The sequence below is a fragment of the Pleurodeles waltl genome, chromosome 6 (genome assembly GCF_031143425.1).
Source record: "Pleurodeles waltl isolate 20211129_DDA chromosome 6, aPleWal1.hap1.20221129, whole genome shotgun sequence".
Taxonomy (NCBI): Eukaryota; Metazoa; Chordata; class Amphibia; order Caudata; family Salamandridae; genus Pleurodeles; species Pleurodeles waltl.
Window position 1 is genome coordinate 1,232,959,738 of NC_090445.1, and position 19,001 is coordinate 1,232,978,738.

Genomic DNA, 19,001 nt, shown 5'->3' on the forward strand with positions numbered 1-19,001 from the left:
GAGCCCCCTCTGTCTCCTCAGTCTAAATCGAGACCCCCGGTCCCTCCTGAATCCAGGGAGCTCCATTTTGACACAAACCGCGTACTTGTGTGAACCAAGGCTTGTTGGCGGAACCCAGCGACACAAACAGCCTGCATCCAACAACTCGGCATGGGACATCACCTGCACCAAGCAGGAACCTGCAGCCATCTTCTTTGCTGCTCTTCTGTACTCTTCTTCTTACTGGAGAATCTGCTTTTGCACCATCTTCTAGGTTGGCAGGGGCTCCTGTCCTTCCTGGACCCTTCTTCGATTTCTGGACTTTGTCTCCTTTCTCCCCAGGTCTTTGGGTCTGGGAATCCATTGTTTGTTCCTTGCAGTCTCGCTTGGTTCTTGCAAAATCTCTTATCAGGACTTGTAGGGTGTCCTGAGGAAATTTGCTGTACTTTACTCCTGCTTTCCTGGGCTTTGGGGTGGGGTACTTTACTTACCGTTGGTGTTTTCTTACACTCCCAGCACCCCTCCACACACTACACTTGCCCAGGGGGGAATTTGTGATTCACATTCCACTATTTTAGTATATGGTTTGTGTTGCCTGTAGAACCATTGCATTCTATGGTATTTTCTACTGTTTGCACTATTCTATGACTGTTTACTTACATGATTTTGGTTACTATTGTATATATTGTGTATAATACTTATCTCCAGAAGGAGTATTGCTTCTAAGATATTTTTGGGTTTGTGTCACTAAAATAAAGTACCTTTATTTGTGGTAACACTGAGTATTTTCTTTTATTTTGTATAAATACTGTGTAACTATAGTGGTATTGCAGAAGCTTTGCATGTCTCCTAGTTCAGCCTAAGCTGCTCTGCTACATCTACCTCTAGACAGCCTAAGCTGCTAGAACACTGCCTACATTTCACTAATAAGGGATAACTGGACCTGTTATAAAGTGTAAGTACCTTAGATACCCACTAGAAACCAGGCCAGCCTCCTACATTGAATGGTTCATAAAGCCCAGCAATGTGACCCACAGCACCAGTGAATGTAGATACATATGCTGATGGATTGTTTCTTTTGATATCTGAACTTCAGCTCTGTTTTCAAATGCTGTTTTGACTCAGGCCTAGGTCTCCAGAGACCAACTCTTTAATTCTGACCAGCCCACTTATTGGTGGTCAAGATGACAATTTGCATACACTCTTATTTAACTGCTTTCCTATTTCACACTTGTATGTACTGTAAATTCCAGATTTACATCTTTAATTCCAACTCCATCACTGTTTCCAAAAACAAGGAAATCTGTGCTGTTTAATGATCGGATCGGTTAGGCTATGCTTTTCTGCTCGTACTATGACCTCTTCAGGTCGAGTGCGCAAGCCCTCTAACCTCTTGTTAGTATTGTGGGCTTTTAACTACACCCACTGCACACACATCTCTATCACTCGTTCATGGGCTGCCCTTTCTTAAATCCTTTGTTATCATTTGTAAATGCTTTACATTTGTCCCTCATTGGGGCGGTTTTGTTACCGCTTTGCAGACTGCCCCTGTCACATGGATGATTGCACGTTTGCCGATATATTTGACTGCGAGCGAACTTCTTTTTCCTTTTGTGTCTACCCTTTGAGCTCACGCTCATGGTAGCCGTAGCACACGAATCGGCCCGATTATGTCAACTGTTTTACTTTTCATTTTCAATTTATGTGGCAAGAAAAGTCCAGTTAGGAATTTACAACGCTAATAGCTCTAACTCAGCATAGCTCTCACATTTTCCTATACCCTAAAACTTCTGCCTCCATTATTTCTTCTCTCTTATTCCCCTGTGGCACGTAATCTGATGTTTTTCTTTTATGATGGTTTCGTCCTTCACTACACCAAGTTGATTCTGGTTTTGAACAGTTGTCATTTTCATTTTCCATGAGTTTCTGCTCTCGTGATAACTCTTTGGTGGTTTGTCGGGTTAACCCAATTCTACTGTTAATTTCGAACAGTCATCTGACAACGCCTCAGTTGAGTTGCACTTTATGAAAAGAAGAAATAAAATAAATGAGCATATATACACATAAGTACGCTTATAGACAAATGCAAACGTAACGACACAAAATGAACCGCAAGTGCATACGTGCACAATTACTCGTATACCGACACGGGATTCTCATAAACTCATGAAAACACACCATTCTGTCTGTTTGCGAATGAACCCTCTTCAAATGAGATCTTTCAAATACTAATTTAAAAAGGCAAACTATTGTTCACTGATTACAGAAACAAAATAATACCAGAATAGGCACTGGCAAAGCTGACAGATCTGGCTTTCATGTGTAAACACAAAGCCAGACCTATTGGCTTTGCCGGTGCTTGTTAGTAGGATGTTGTCAAAAATGAATCGCCCCAATGCCACTTTTTCGTTGGTAGTAGTTTAAAGAAAGAGCTATTTAAGGGACTCTGTGATGTACTTTTTGCTTCTTAAAAGCTCCAGCGGGGTGAATTGCTTCAAAGTTTACTTTTCATCTGTAGAATATAGTTTGTTACTAATGGAAGAGTTTGTATTAACTATGCCTAGTGTGAAACTGCATGCACGGTCTGTAGAAACCCGATTGGTCCATAATGCAACCTGGCAGTTCATTAATCAGTTTTGTTAAATTGGTATTTTTATGAATGCTGATCTATAGACTTGTTGCACCGCTGTTATAGCATGGGAGATATATTGATAAAAAAACGTGCACTGTTGACTGATGCAGGAAGGAGTGACTCTTATGAGCGATCCATGCAGGAAGCTGATAGTATCTTCGAGCAGTCACTTCATCTGGAGCAGAAGGGAGACTGCGGTACGGCTTTGTCTCTTTGTAACGAAGCTATATGTAAGTAACTTCAGTGCATAATGTGATTGCTTGTAGCTCCTTATAATAATCTGTCATAATCTAGATAACTTTAACATGTTGAAGAGGAGCGTTTGTAAAGAGTATTGAGTGGAAGTGCAAAATCACTTGACGGTGCATGACAACTTTTTAAAAAAATTATAATTTCTTTTATTTCTGATGTATGTATCTCCGTTTTTAATGGACGCCACTCTAGGTAAAAACAGTATTTTTTTGTTGTACTACAGCTTGAACAATATATCTGTAATTTGTTTGTTTTTCCCAAAGTTGATTTATTTATTGTCTGGCCATTCTACTAATTTTAATGCAATTTAAAATTAGTGGATAGTCACTTCTCTCTACGGTAGATCTAAATAAAATTTAAATAAAGTAAAATCAGCAGAAAGTGTTTACAAACCTGTTGCCAAATGTTTTTTTTTTTTTTATAGCTCTTATATACTGGATAGCATGTCTTATTGTTCAGTTAATGCTTATAGCTTACATTGTGCAGACTTATTAGTGTATCATCTCTTAGAGCAGGCTGTTAATATTACTTCCTCAACAGGCAAGAATAATTTTAAAATACAGTGACTAACCAAGAAAATAATACATTCACTTCTTGACACGACTTCCCTTTTAGTTCTTGTAGGCCTTTCTCAGATTCTCCGACATAGTAGGTGATAACTGCTGGCCAGGTTTGAGATGCCCTCATGCTTGGTCATTCCTCCTGGGCAATAATAATTTCTTTCCTGTCTTTTTTATTAATTACATTGATTGTTTGCGAGGTTGCAGTGACCTTGTCTAGCTGACCATGAATTTGCAAATTTTGATTTCTCGGGCAGATCATCCACTGTTTTTCTATTCTTGCCTCTGTTAGATCTAATAGGGTCACAAGACTGACAGTTTGCTGTGCAGTTATGTTAAGGCTTGCGTTACAGGCGGGGTCCATTAAAAATCTGCATGGAGAGTAATATTGCCTTCTGGATCAATGCAGGGCAAACATTTCCACAGCCCATCCCAGAGCCAAGCATGAACCCACACCAACTGTAGTGGCATGGGTTATGCAATGCCCATAAACCAGCCCAAGGCAGTGCACCCATTGTAGTGAAATTATTTGGATTGGGTTAATGAAGTAGCTCAAGGAGATTGGGCTGCACACCCCAGACGTGCCGTTTCAGGCTTAAACAGTCTCCAGGGTTTGGAAGACATGAGCAAAAAGTGACACCTGAAAAGCATTGATGTCTATTTGATGAAGGTTCCTTTTAATAACAACCTAAATGAAGTTTTGATTTTCATGTGGATAATCATGGTTTCAATATCTTCGTTGTGATATTAAGCCCACCACCACAGTACAGATCTTCTTCAGCCAACAGATATCTTAGACACTTGGCTGATCCAGCCCTGCAGGACAACTCTGGACAGTCAGATATTAAATCAATTAGGCAGTCATATGTTTGGTGGGGGAAGAGTGTGTTTTCTTCTTTAGCATCAAAACAGAAGAATAGCAGTCTTAAAGTTAATATATAGATGGTGCTTGGATGTGAAATAATCATAATTGATGCTATATTTTCATAAATATTGGAAATAACAATTAGGAAAATGCAAATGGCTTACATACATCTCAGGGAACGTTTACATAGTGAAAGTAGTCCAGAATGTACCCTTGAAAGTTTAAGCTTCACTGATATATTTGTCCACATTTCATTTTTCCCTCGCTTGTCATTATCAGAGATAATTTATAGATCATGAAGTGATTCAGTATCTTCAGCTTTTTAAAGTATTTTATTTAAAACAACTGGTATCTTATTCACAACAATTAGTTCCATAACCGAAAAATAACACTGGGTTCGCAGCTTTGATGGTGCAAGTCAAGCTATAGCACTTAAAACAGGGCAAAACGATTTTATCTGGAGCTGATAATCTGCTGTAGACCAATTAATTAAATCTCACTCATTTCTTGATAAAATTGTGGGATCAGTTTTATCTTGTTCTGAGCTACAGCCTTAAAAGCTTTATTCATTTGCTTAATGCATAGCACCTTAAAGTGTGTGCTGGAAGCATAGCACAGTCACCAATTAATTTTGCTCGGTTGCGTCCACCTAACTTAGCAGCTGTTTGACCACAGTTATTTGCAAAGACTCAGGAGTATGGTTGTTTTACTAACAACCCTTCACTGCAATTTGTAGAGTTAGGTTAATGAATTCTACCATGTGAATAGGTTTGGGTACGTACGAGTGAAAATGTGAAATGTCATCTTCCCTTTTATCATTTGATGTATGCTCTAATACCGCCTTTCTATGTAGACCAGCCTATTTATCACATTTCAGAACTTATGTGTAGCTGGATTTACTTAGCAGCCATCACCAATTGATGGGCTGAATATACACGTAATCATATTTTTCAATACTTGATATATGCATCTTGGAATCTGGATTCAACTACCTTTTCAAATCAAACGTTTAAGATTTCTTCACAACACAGTCTCAATGTCAGGAGAACATTTGTGACATAGAATCTGATTACGATCTTGGCGGATGGGGCTACTCCATCACAAATGAGACAGATATCCAGTCAGCCATATTACCATGCTATTATATCCTATGCACATTGTAATACAGCAGACTGAATAGCTGTCATTTGTGAAGGAGTATTCCATTCGCCAAGATCGTAATCAGGCCTGTGGTCTTAAAATGCATTGGGCATTTCAGTATTTTATTATGTATGTGAAACGTGTCATTAGATTTCTCTTGTTGAGGTAAAGGAACAAGTAAATCACTAAATACACGGGCTTCTTATGGAATTGATGTTGCAGTTATATTAGAGGAGCTGCTGCAGTAATAGCTGCTAAGAAACCTTCAGTGGATTCTTGCTGTATAGATCCCATCAGACACTTAAATATACTCACAAAATCAGTTAGAACTTGCCTGTTTGTCACAGGTCCAAAAGTGGTACAGTGGCCAAATGTTTGTTAGGAAGTTTGAATTTTTGAATGATGAGATATATTCTCACACTGACATGCCCTAGGAGCTCTGGGTACTTCTGTGGTAGTTTCATGATTAAGCCAGATAATAGCCACACACAATATGTCTCTTGTTCATTTCTCTGTTACGAAATAGAGAGCAAGTACAGATGAAACTACTTCAAGCAGAAATAGGCTGAGAAACTCAAAAGTAAATACTGGGCTTGGAACAGAAAATTCAGATTCTAGCTGGTGACCGTGTACTATAGTCCACAGAATGTTGAGAGTGAGAAATCTGAATTAAAAAGATCAAGCAAGAAGAAGACAGAAATGAAGGAAAGCTTGTTCCCCAATTAGGAAAGAATAGACAGATAAAGGCAATGTGGAGACATTAAAAAGCAGAACATCAAGGCAATGGACATGCTATTTCCTTACATATAAATAGCAGGACGCAGAGCTCTAAGGGAAGTACACCCACATGACCAAGGGCTTCTCAGGAGCATTGAGCACAGCTGCATAAAAGTGATTAATAGATCTAGCACTTACAGCAAGTAAAGAGTTGATATGAGAGGCATATACCACTTCATCCCTCTTCCGCATCCTTGAAGTGCTAATGCTGGCAGTTTCATTTCCCATTAATATGTAAATAGGTTTAAAAAAAAGTGTTAACAGAAAATCCAGTTTTTTCCTGTCTTCTGGTGATGATAGGCCTCTAGTTGGTATAGGCCTAAGAAGGTAAGTTCTTCTTTTGTATTTTAACTTATTTTTTCCCCTTTCTTAAAGAGGCTCGATGCAGGTTTTTGAGGGTTCTTTGGCTGAAGTCTTCTGTTGTTCAGAGTAGCCGGTACCAGCTTTGCAGAACCTGTCCAGAAGTGCCCGACCTTGGGCTGTCCTTCTACGGTTTAGGCTGGTTACAGTGATGTCTCTTTCAGCTTTTTGAGACCGATCAGACCACCAAGTGCAGGCTGTACATTACCAGAGGACCTTATATTGAAAACCTCTTGAGGAAAGTGTGGTTGCTTGGTTTTGTGGTTCTGAATTTTTGCAGAGATGTGTGATCAGGATTGCAGCTCTTCTCCTCCCTGCAAGTGTGATACTAATTGGTGCCGCTGTTCTAAGCAGCGTAGCTTTTCGTCATAGGCAGAATCATAAACACAGGCACCATGAAGAAATTCCCCAGGCCCCTGCTGCTGCTTCACTTCCTTCAGCTGGTCCCAATGTGAATTGATTTTGATTCTTTGAAAGGCTCAATAAGTGACTCTATTACTACTACTGTAGACAAACGTCTCCCTACTCTTGCACATATCCAGCTGGTTTTGTTGATCTTCAGGAAGTGGCAGCTGAGGGAGTTAAAAGCTCAATTCTGGAGGTTGATGGTGCTTCAGATTTAGGGGCAACGGGACAGTGCGTTAAGGAGATCCTTGTGGAAGTTATTGCTCATCCTCAGATTAGCATGGGTTTTCCTAAAGTTTTGCAACCCTCCATTTTGCAAGAGACTCAGTCTAAAGTATTTGTTTGTTACCTTCCTACAATTTTTGCAAGCCCCCATTAACATCAGGATATACAAAACCTGATGCTTCAGAAGTGAAGAGACTCAGAAAAGGCCTCGACTACTCCCTAATGGTCAAAGACTTACCATTTAACCGACTTTAAACAGAACATATGTGGTAGCCTTAACTTTTACTTTGTGTTCCCTTGTTACTGATGGTGTTTTATTTCATCTGAGCACTCTGTTCCTTCTGAGTGTGGACTGGAGGGTAGAACTAGGCAAAAAAAAATCAACATTCTGCCTCCCTTTCCACTGTGAGAGCTTAGAGCAATACAGCCTTACCTTGCTCATTTTTTCATGAAGGATTTTTAAGACTTGGTAGCTGCCCTTGAGGGTGGTTCAGATTGTGCAGTCTTGCTGGATATTAGTAAGAAACAGCTGCATTTCCTTACCGATGTAACCCATGACTTTATTAACCCCGTTTTTGGGCCAGGCCTTTTTTTGGCTTTTTATTTGGCTTAGGCCCTCATAACATTTTGTCCACATAAGCTACCAATGCCAAATTTGCATCCTTTTTTTCCAACATCCTAAGGTTTCTAGAGGTACCCAAAGTTTGTGGATTCCCCTGAAGGAGACCACGAAATTAGCCCAAATACAGCAAAACATTTTTTTGTATTTTTTTTTTTTTTTTATGGGAAAAAAGGGCTGCAGAAGAAGGCTTGTTTTTCCCCCCTGAAAATGGCATCAACAAAGGATGCAGTGCTAAAATCACCAGCTTCCCAGTTTTCAGGAACAGGCAGACTTGAATCAGAAAACCTAATTTTTCAACACAATTATGGCATTTTACTGGGACATACCCCATTTTTACTATTTTTTGTGCTTTCATCCTACTTCCAGTTGGTGACAGAAATGGGTGTGAAACCAATGCTGGATCCCAGAAAGCTAAACATTTCTGAAAAGTAGACAGAATTCTCAATTCAGCATGGGGTAATTTTTGTAGATCCTACAAGGTTTTCCTACAGACAATAACAGCTGAAATGAATAAATATTGAAATTGAGGTGAAAAAACAGCAATTTTTCTCAATGTTTTACTCTGTAACTTTTTCCTACGATGTCAGATTTTTTAAAGCAATATACCGCTACATCTGCTGGATTCTTCTGGTGGCGGGATATATAGGGCTTGTAGGTTCATCAAGAACCCTAGGAACCCAGAGCCAATAAATTAGCTGCACCTTGCAATGGGATTTCATTCTCTACCGGGTATACAGCAATTCATTTGCTGAAATATAAAGAGTGAAAAATAGGTATCAAGAAAACCTTTGTATTTCCAAAATGAGCACAAGATAAGGTGTTGAGAAGCACTAGTTATTTTCACATCTCTGAATTCCGGGGTGCCCATACTAGCATGTGAATTACAGGGCATTTCTCAAATAGATGTCTTTTTTACACACTGTCTTACATTTGAAAGGAAAAAATGTAGAGAAAGACAAGGGGCAATAACACTTGTTTTGCTATTTTGTGTTCCCCCAAGTCTCCCGATAAAAATGGTACCTCGCTTGCGTGGGTAGGCCCAATGCTCGTGACAGGAAATGCAACAAGGACACATCACATTTTGACATTGAAATCTGATGTGTTTTTTGCAAATTGCCTAGCTGTAGATTTTGGCCTTTAGCTCAGCTGGCACCTAGGGAAACCTACCGAACCTGCGCATTTTTGAAAACTAGACACCTAGGGGAATCAAGGATGGGGTGACGTGTGAGGCTCTCACCAGGTTCTGTTACTCAGAATCCTTTGCAAACCTCAAAATTTGGCCCAAAAACACTTTTTCCTCTCATTTCGGTGACACAAAGTTATGGAATCAGAGAGGAGCCACAAATTTCCTTCCACCCAGCGTTCCCATAAGTCGCCCGATAAAAATGGTACCTCACTTGTGTGGGTAGGCCTAGCGCACGCGATAGGAAATGCCCCAAAACACAACGTGGACATATCACATTCTCCCAAAGAAAACAGACCTGTTTTTTTGCAAAGTGCCGAGCTGTGGATTTTGGCCTCTAGCTCAGCTGGCACCCAGGGAAACCTACCAAACCTGCGCATTTTTGAAAACTAGACACCTAGGGGAATCAAGGATGGGGTGACGTGTGAGGCTCTCACCAGGTTCTGTTACTCAGAATCCTTTGCAAACCTCAAAATTTGGCCAAAGAAAAACACTTTTTCCTCACATTTCAGTGACAGAAAGTTCTGGAATCTGAGAGGAGCCACAAATTTGCTTCCACCCAGTGTTCCCATAAGTCTCCCAATAAAAATGGTAACTCACTTGTGTGGGTAGGCCTAGTGCCAGCGAAAGGAAATGCCCCAACACACTATCTGGACACATCAAAATTATCAAATACAAAACTACCTGTTTTTGTGGGGGTGGACCTGCATTTTTGGTCCTGGGCTCAGCAGCCATCTAGAGAAACCTACCAAACTCAGACACTTCTGAAAACTAGACACCCGAGGGAGTCCAGGGAGGTGTGATTTGCATGGTTCCTCCAGTGTTTCTTACGCAGAATCCTCAGCGAACCTCAAATTTAGCTAAAAAAAATAAATCACATTTTTCCCACATTTCTGTGTGGGATCACCAGGACACATTTCCTACCACCCAACGTTCCCTTCAGTCTCCTGGTAAAAATGATACCTCACTTGTTTAGGTGGGCTTAAGTGCCTGTGACAGGGAAGAACCAAAAACATGTCGAAGTTGAGGGGGAACCAAAGGGGGTCTAAAAGGGCAGTTTGGAAAAAAACATTTTTAGGCTGACAAGTGGGGCAGAATTATTATCAGTATACATGAGACAATGCTGGGTGGTAGGAATTTTGTGGATTCCTGCAGATTCCGGAAGGTTCCATCACAAAAATGTGGGAAAAATGTGTAATTTCCAGCAAAGTTGGAGGTTTGAAGGGCATTGTGGGTAAGAAAATGGTGCAGGGTGCATGTGATGCACACCACCCTGGACTCACCCAGATGTTTAGTTTTCAGATGTGTCTTGGTGGATTTTTGTACATGGCAGCGTCTCAAAGTCCAAAAAGTGCAGCGCTCAACATTCCAAGTGGGAAGATTTTGAGCGTTAGCCAAGTTCTCATGACCCAAATGTAAAACCAAAACCCCAAATAATCATATGTCCTCTTGCTTGCCATGGGATAAGATGTTTTAGTGGGCGCGGGTAGAGCTAAAAGACTGTTACCCCCTTCAGAGGGGTGAGGGCATAACCATGCCCATACTGGTTGGTAGCTACCACCACACTATTTCTTTTTTAATTACCTGGCATCTAGTAGACTTTCCGCCCCCCGGGGTGTGGATCGTGGGTAATTGCCCCATCTTCCCACTTTTAGGCAGAACAACTTTGGACCCATTTATTTGGGGTGGGGGTATAGCCATACCCCCACCCTCTTTTTTTTAAAAAAAATCTTCTCTGGTGGGCTTCTGCCCCCCCTTGGGGGCAGATGGGCCTTCCAAAAATAAGCTGATCAGCCCCCAAGGGGGGCCTATATGGCCAACAGTAATGTGCCCCCTTGGGGAGCGACCCTTGCCCAAGGGGCTGCCTCCCACAAACAAAAAACACACATACACACACACACCTATGCCTGGTGCCTAAGTGGTTTCTGCCCTCTCCCGGGGGCAGATCAGCCTATTAGAAATCGGCTGATCTACCCCCCCCCCCCAAAGGAAGCAGAAATGGCCTAAAAATATGTTGCTCCCCTGGAGAGCGGCCCTTGCCCAAGGGGCCGCTCCCCTTATGTATAAATATAAATAAGAAAAAAAATCCCTGATGTCTAGTGGTTTCTGCCCCGCTTGGGGGCAAATTGGCCTAATAAAAATATGCTGATCTGCCCCCAAAGGTGGGCAGAAATGACGTAGAATTAATTTTGCCCCCAGGGGACCGACCCTTGCCTAAGGGGTTGCTCCCCACAGATAAAACAAACAAACAAAAAAAAGATCCCTGGTGTCTAGGGGTTTCTGTGCCCCCTGGGGGCAGGTCGGCATAATTATTTTAGGCTGATCTGCCCCCGGGGGGGGGGGGGGGGCGAATTAACCGTAAAAAAAATTCCCCCCGGGGAGTGACCCTTGCCCAAGGGGCTGCTCCCCTTGTGCATAAAGAAAAAAATAAACTCCCTGGTGTCTAGTGGGCATTTCTACTGCCCGATCGCATCGCGATCGGCAAGCAGAAATGCTGAGAAAGACATCAAAGGAAAGACATGCCTCTCTCGGTCCCTCCACGTGAGCATGGAGGGGCAGGCCTCTGATAAGGTCAGCGCGCGATCACGAGCTGTCGTCATCAGATGCCACGGGGGAGTCAAGGGGGGGTGGCGGTGGAAGGGGAAGTGATTCCCTTTCCATCCCTGCCCAGAGGAGGGGGGTGCGAGGCCCCTGGGAGTAGCACTAGCGGTTTCCCTGAGTGCCCCTACTTGGACGTAACAGTTACGTCCTGGGCACCCGAGCGGTGCTGCCCAGGATGTAACCATTGTGTCCAGGGCACCCAAGTGGTTAAGGCTTTCTCCTTTTGGATTGGCAAAGTACATAGGTAAAGCCCATTTCTGGCTTATGTCTGAAAAGGGGTAACCCTTCTCAGAAGACTCTTGTACTCAGGTTACTGTTTCTGGGTCAACAGTTTTTTTAGTTTTGCTTGAGAGAGCTGGTCAAACAGCCTGCAGGCTATAAAACAGTTTCTCCAGCGCACTTCCAATCTTTTTTCTATCACACTAGTGACATCCGTTTCCCAATTATCCACCTAAAATGTGTTCTTTGGTTAAAGATTGATCTTTGCTACAGACTGGAACTATACCCTGGAATTTCCTCCACCATCACCCCATTCCCATTGCACTTGCCCCTCAATATCTTAACACTTAAATGAACACCCTTGAAAAAAATAGAAGTATGGAGTATGTCACATTGTTTAAGTATGTACACGTTTAACTATGTACAAACATTGAAATTCAACTTTACAGTAAATGAGCACATATGAAAGAGCTGTAGTTTGCAATGATCACACCAGGAGCGATAGTTGGGCACCAACATCTGTAAAATGAATTACCAAAGGGTACAGTAAGTGGGCATAGAAGTAGGAAATAACAGCATGCCAGTGCCAAACAATTTCAAAATAATGACAATGAAATGTGAAGTAACACTGTCTTACCTGTGTGTCATTGGAAATATTGTCTGATCACTGCTGTTCTGTTGTCCTCATCCTCTGCCACCTCATCCTCACTGTCCACAGGGTCCACTGCTGCCACACAGGCATCTCCAGCCTCCTCCTCCTGCAGAAAAGGTACATGGCATCTCAAGGCAAGGTTGTGCAACATGCACCATGCCCTATTATCTGGCAGGCCTTCTTGGGTGAGTAGCACAGGGATCCACCTGCCAGATGGAGGCCTCGAAACCTGGCCTTCAGGACGCCAAAGGTACTTTCTATGATCCTTCTGGCTCACCCATGTGCCTCATTATAACGTTCTTCTTCCCTTGCCTTGTCATTCCTCACAGGGGTCAGTAGCCAGGATAGGTTGGGCTAACCAGAGTCACCTGCAAACATTGAGGGACAACATTTAGCCACACACTATCCCATATGGCCCACACCATACCGATACTCCAACATCTACTGGGTTGGAACCTGGGCTCACCTATTAGCCACACCCTGTGCCTCTGTAGTTGGCCCATCACATTTGGGATGCTGCTATTCCTCACAACAAAGGCATCATGCACCGACTCAGGATACTTAGCACTGACATGGGAGATGTACTGGTCCACCAAGCACACCCTCTGTACATTCATTGAGTGAAAACCCTTGCGATTTCTGTACACCTGTTCATTTTGACGGGGGACAAATGCAATATGTCTTCCATCGATCGCACCAATTATGTTTGGGATATGTCCCATTGCATAGAATTCAGCCTTCACTGTGTCCAAATATTCCACCTGGGGAAATACAATGTGGCTGCACATGTGTTTGATCAGGGCAGACAACACTCTGGTCAGCACTATTGAGAACATTGGCTGTGACATTCCTGCTGCCAAGCCCACTGTCACTTGGAAAGAACCAGTTGCCAGGAAATGGAGAACTGATAGAACTTGCACACAGAGGGGGGATCTCAGTGGGGTTACGGAGAGCAGACATCAGGTCAAGTTCCAATTGGGCACACAGCTCTGCAATTGTGGCCCTGTCAAGTCTATAGGTGAGAATGATGTGCCGGTCCTCCATTGTTTCCAAGTCCACCAGGGGTCTGTACACGGGTATGTCCATGTATTATTCATTCGCAGCGGTAGTAATCTAAGGGACAAAAGAGTGAGGAGCCGGTCACAAACTGAACAATGGGACTACAGCAGTACGATGCATGCTGTCAAATTGTAATGGGTCAGTGAGAATTGTCCTGTATGTCCAAAATTAAACAGTGATGCAGTAATCATCCAGGGGCTGCCCCCCTCCTTCCCCTCTGAAATGGCATCCACCTTTCCTGTGTGCAGGGACAGGTGGAAGTAAGGTAATTCCACTGACATTGTGCGCCATTGTGTGAGGCTATTGGGAACCACCGTGCAACTCCTCATTGGTTATAATTGAGCCCTATTGGGTACAGTGGCCAATGGTGATGTACACCGGCAGTGATGGTATGTACCGCTGCGGACGTGACCGCCATTTTCTATCATATCCCTCACTTGCTACCTGACCTTCAGCAGAAGAGGACCTACATTGCATGTGCTGCTGTGACCTGTGTCTGGAACCTACCATGGCCTATGTGACAGGGGAAAGGGCCCCTGCCTTCACTTCGGCAGAGTTGGAGAGACTGGTGGATGGGGTCCTACCCCAGTACGGACTGCTGTATGGGCCTCAGACCAACAGGTGAGTACACTGTAGGCACGATGCATGTGGTATGAATGCATGGAGTGGGGTGTGAAGGCATCGTGTAAGTGGGGTGGGTGGATGTCCCCTGGGCGGCGTACAGGTTGTGTGCTGGGCCACGTGTGTGTAAATGGTGATGTGAAGTGGTATGGTGGGCCATAAGTGTAACAGGCAGGACTGTCTGACTAATACTATTTTCCTGTGTTTATTCCCTCTGCAGGTCAGCGGCCATCAAAAGAAGGGTATATGTCGTGCCATTGTCAAGGAAGTGCGGACCCTGGGGGTCTATGGCAGGCAGAGCACCCACTGTCGGAAACGGCGGGAGGACCTGAGGCGCTGGGCCCAGAAGACAGCAGAGGCCCAGCTGGGGATGGCCTCCCAACAAGGAAGGGGTGCCTGTCAAACTCTGACCCCACTGATGGCCCACATACTTGCGGTGGCCTATCCTTAGCCGGATGGGTGCTTGAGGCCATCACAGCTGCCACAAGGGGGTGAGTGTGGGGCCCATCATTATAACCTACGCATAGTAGGGTGGTATCTGGGTGGGGGATGTAGGTCAGTAGGTGCCCCTAGGCCAGGCCTGGCATTGCAGCATAGGTCCCCTGGTGGCTAGGGTCAAGAAGGGATAATCCTGCCACCTAAGTTGTAGGCATCCACTACTGGTCAAGGCTGTGTGGGTCCCAGGTGTGCTAGCTTTGGAGGTATGTGCCCCTCCCCATGTCTTGTTGGTTAGCAATATCACTAATAGTGTAATGCATAGTGCGTAGACCTGTACCCTGTGTTTGAGTGTGCTGTGTACACCAACAGTGGTGTTGGTGCAGCCATTTACCCAGTGTATCCTTTGTCTTTCCCCCCTTTTTGTTTTGTCACCCTATCCTTATGTGCATTAGCATCAGCTGCCGGAGGAGCAGAGGCACCGGTGATGGAGGGAGCAGAGGCACCGGTGATGGAGGGAGCTGCATCCCACAGGACCCAGGAGGCAGAGTCCACCAACGGTGAGGGCACCAGTGGGATGGAGGGGAAGAGGAGCACCACGGCAGAGATTGGAGGGGACAGTTCAGACACAGATACCTCCTGCAATGGAAGATCCCTGGCGGTGGCGGACACCTCTGTGACCACCCCAACTACAGGTACAGCCCCCACCCCCCAATTACCAGCACCGCCCTCCCAGCAGCCCCTTAGCGAGTTGCCCATGCCTGCTCACCCAGGAGGCTGGGCATCTCCTTTGCCCTAGGCACCTCAGGCCCTGCCCCAGTTAGCCCTGCTTCCCTGAGTGAGGAGACTATTGACCTCCTGCAATCCATCTCCGTAGGGTAGTCAACTATTGTGAATGCCATCCAGGGGCTGGCAGCCCAGATGCAACAGACTAATGCATTCCTGGAGGGCATGCACACTGGCTTGGCGGCCCAACAGAGATCAATCCAGGCTTTGGCCTGCTCTCTGATGGGAGCCATTGTCCCTGTTTCCACCCTCCCCTCTCCAACTTCCTCTTACTAATCCTCTCAACCCCAGCCTATCCCAAGCACACAGGCAGACGAGCATGCACACAAGAGTGGCACAGGCAAACACAAGCACCACACAACATCCTACTGGCACTCACACAAATACCATCCAGATGCAGACATACCAACATCCACAATTTCCGCTGTCTCCCCCTCCACCTCCCTCCCAGTTCCGTCTACACTCACACCTGCATGCAATACATCCTCATCCACTACCAGCATCACTACCATACCTAGAAGAGCACATACCTCACTGGCAGACACCTCCACAACAGCCATGTACACATCCCCTGTGTCCTCTCCCACTGTGTCTGCCCCCCTCCTAAAGTACACACGCACTCAGACACCCAACAGCCATCCACCTCACAACAGCATCCAGCCCTTGCACCTGCACCCAAAATCAGCAGACAGAAACATCCTACATCCACTCCCTCTTCCTCCACTCCCAAACCTTCTCCCTGTTCCCGCCCCAATGTCCCTAAAAAGCTTTTCCTATCCACCATTGACCTTTTCCCCACCCCTCCTGCACGTTTGGCCAGGGTACCAAAAACCCAGCCAAGCACCTCAGCCACCCAGTCCACGGGCCCAGAAGTCACAACACCCACACCCGGTGGGAAAGGATCAAGGGCACATGTCCTGAGGGTGAAGGAGCCTGCAACAGGCAGCCTCAAGGGTAAGGAGCCTGCTCAAGCTGCTGCCAGGAAGAGCAAGGAGCCTGCCCCAGCTGCTGCCAGGAAGACCAAGGAACCAGCACCAGCAGGCAGGAAGGGCAAGGGGCCTGGTGCAGGAACTCTGACGGAGCCCCCACCACCAACCATGGTTGTGCAGCCACCCGAGGCTGCAGGGGATGTGTCGGAGCTTCCTCCCACCAGCAGCAGCAGCACCACCACCACCACCGCATGCTAGAGCCTTTGACAAGTGACTACATATCCCAGGCTGCTTTGAGGCCCCAGGAGGCGGCCCTTTTCAGCAGCATCTGCATCCACTTGACCAGACCAACGTGTGCTATAAAGCGTGTGGGAGCACTTCATGGCGGGGGACACCCTAGAGACTTTGGCAAGGGACTACATAAATCAGGCTGCTTTGAGGCCCCAGGAGGCGGCCATTTTCACCAGCACCTGCATCCACTTGACCAGACCAACATCCACTATGAAGCGCGTGGGGGCACTTCGTGGTACGGCTAGAGACTTTGGCAATGGACTACATATCCCAGGCTGCTTTGAGGCCCCAGGAGGTGGCCATTTTCACCAGCATCTGCACTCACTTGACCAGACCAACGAGCGCTATAAAGCACGTGGGGACAATTCGCAGTGGGGGACGCAGGCGGGCCACGCCTGGGCAAAGCCCTGGCCAAGGGCAGGCCCGTCTGCGCCCGCCGGAGCCCGGAGGAGGCTGGCTGGGCCACCCCCCTACCATTTACCTCCAAGTAAGCATCGTTGACTCTAATTTTTATTATTGTATCCTCCTCCAGGTTGTATCATTGAACTAACTCTCTATAGAACACTTATCCACCAATTACAGTCCTTTGATGGGTAAAAGGAAAAAGACAGCAGGTGGCGCAGAGGCGGTGTTAAAATCTAAGCGGAAAAGACATAAACATGCAGCTAATAACTGTGTTATGGACAGAATTGACAACCTTCTTGGTGAATGCAAAGAAATTGGAACTTCTTCCCCGGATAATGGCCCTAACAAAACTGGGGGCGAGTGCTCCCCTGTTAGGAAGGGGGTGAGTCACAAGAAAATTGCTGACATATTTGTAAAATGTGGCCAGCAGGTCACAGCCACTAGAGGGCAGGGGGGGGGTAGGAATGTCATCATCCAAGCTCCCTCACAATCAGCGAATGAGCCACCACCTGATCTTAATGACTCTATTCAGTGTAGCAACCGCTTTAGCCCTTTAAACAATGTCCCGGACCCAGATGACAACTCCGAACCAGGTATCAGGGTGAATGGGTCAGTAGATGTAAATGTGTATTCAGCTCGGATAAATGCACAGCACATCTTATGCATACAAGAACTAAAGAGGGAGGTGTCAGAACTCTAGTCTATGGTCAATTCCTTAACCGCAATAATCAAGCAGCTAATTCCTTCAGACGCCATGACTATCATGAATCATATCCATAGTCCAATGCCAAACCCATTAGGCACCTTGATGAAGTTGCCCAAATCACCAGCAATCAGTTGTGATGGCCAACTTTTAGCTGGTGCTAAGATGAATAATTCATATCAGCCTCCCGCACACAACAGCTTAGGAGCAGGAAAGGCATCTGATGCCTGCTACCAAACCCCTAAATTCATGAGTGACACTGCCCTAAATGCTCTGCCTAGCTCGCCATTGACCGGCTTCAATCTAAAAACACTGTTCTAATGGTCAGTGTTCCCAAGCTGCACCCACTGGCACAAAGGGAAGGGGCAGATTCCATCAGAAATAAGGCAATTCATTGGATTCGCCCCGCAAGAGGCAGTTACTCTGTAATACGTGAGGCTATAATTGATGCAGTCAGAAGGCCTGATCTAGGCACACAATTTGACATGCTAAAATTGACATTTAGGGACAGGACGATGGTGGATAACCTGGTGGCCCTTGATGCAAGGACAAGTGCTCCTGGGCAATCATGCATCCAGTTCAAATATCCTAGGCCACCTGTGCACTATGGGGTCCGCCCCACTCATTGTTCAGCAGGTAATTTATCTGCTCTCATTGAGAACGATTGACTTGAAGTACCATCTGAAACTCATGAAGAACCACCCTCTGAGTTACATAAAACAACTGTCCCTGGTTTGGCTGTAGTACCCCACATTGTCACCACAAGCACTCATGTTCCTCCTCATAACAGACCCCACCAGACCACCCACGATTTATTGCACAACCGTGATAACATCGTACTTTCCCTTCCCCAGGAACATCACTTACCAATTCAAGAACAGACAGCCAAGCATGAGAAAACCTCACCTACGGTTAGGCTAGCTCCACTAGATGGATGCCACTCCTCAACCCTGGATCTGCTGGGCAATAGTGATAATGATTCCTCCCCCCTCAACCAACTCCACCTGCCAAACCAACCTCTGGTAGCTAAACCTTCAAACACCAGGTTAATGGACAGGGCAGTTCCTCCAATCACCTGGGTAAGACTTGTCTCATGGAATGTGGCAGGCCTGATACCTATCTTTACCCTCCTGTCCTTTACCTCCTTTATTGAAGAACACGACATATGTCTTCTTCAGGAGAAATGGTCGACTGACCCACTATTTCGAACTGGCTACTCAAATGTTTATATCCCTGCTTTGCCCAGTATCAGGGGCAGGCCATCTGGGGGTTTAACCATTTGGACTAGAACATCACTAAA

General features: G+C 45.4%; 1 protein-coding gene across 2 annotated transcripts in view; it reads left to right on the forward strand.

The window, feature by feature from the left end:
* The window catches only part of USP54 (ubiquitin specific peptidase 54), a 1,958,070-nt gene that overhangs the window by 1,259,870 nt on the left and 679,199 nt on the right, over window positions 1-19,001 (forward strand). For both annotated transcript variants that reach the window (XM_069240548.1, XM_069240549.1), the window contains one exon: window positions 2,722-2,841. In XM_069240548.1, the coding sequence (XP_069096649.1) occupies window positions 2,722-2,841 (120 nt within the window). The remainder of the gene's footprint in view (window positions 1-2,721; window positions 2,842-19,001) is intronic.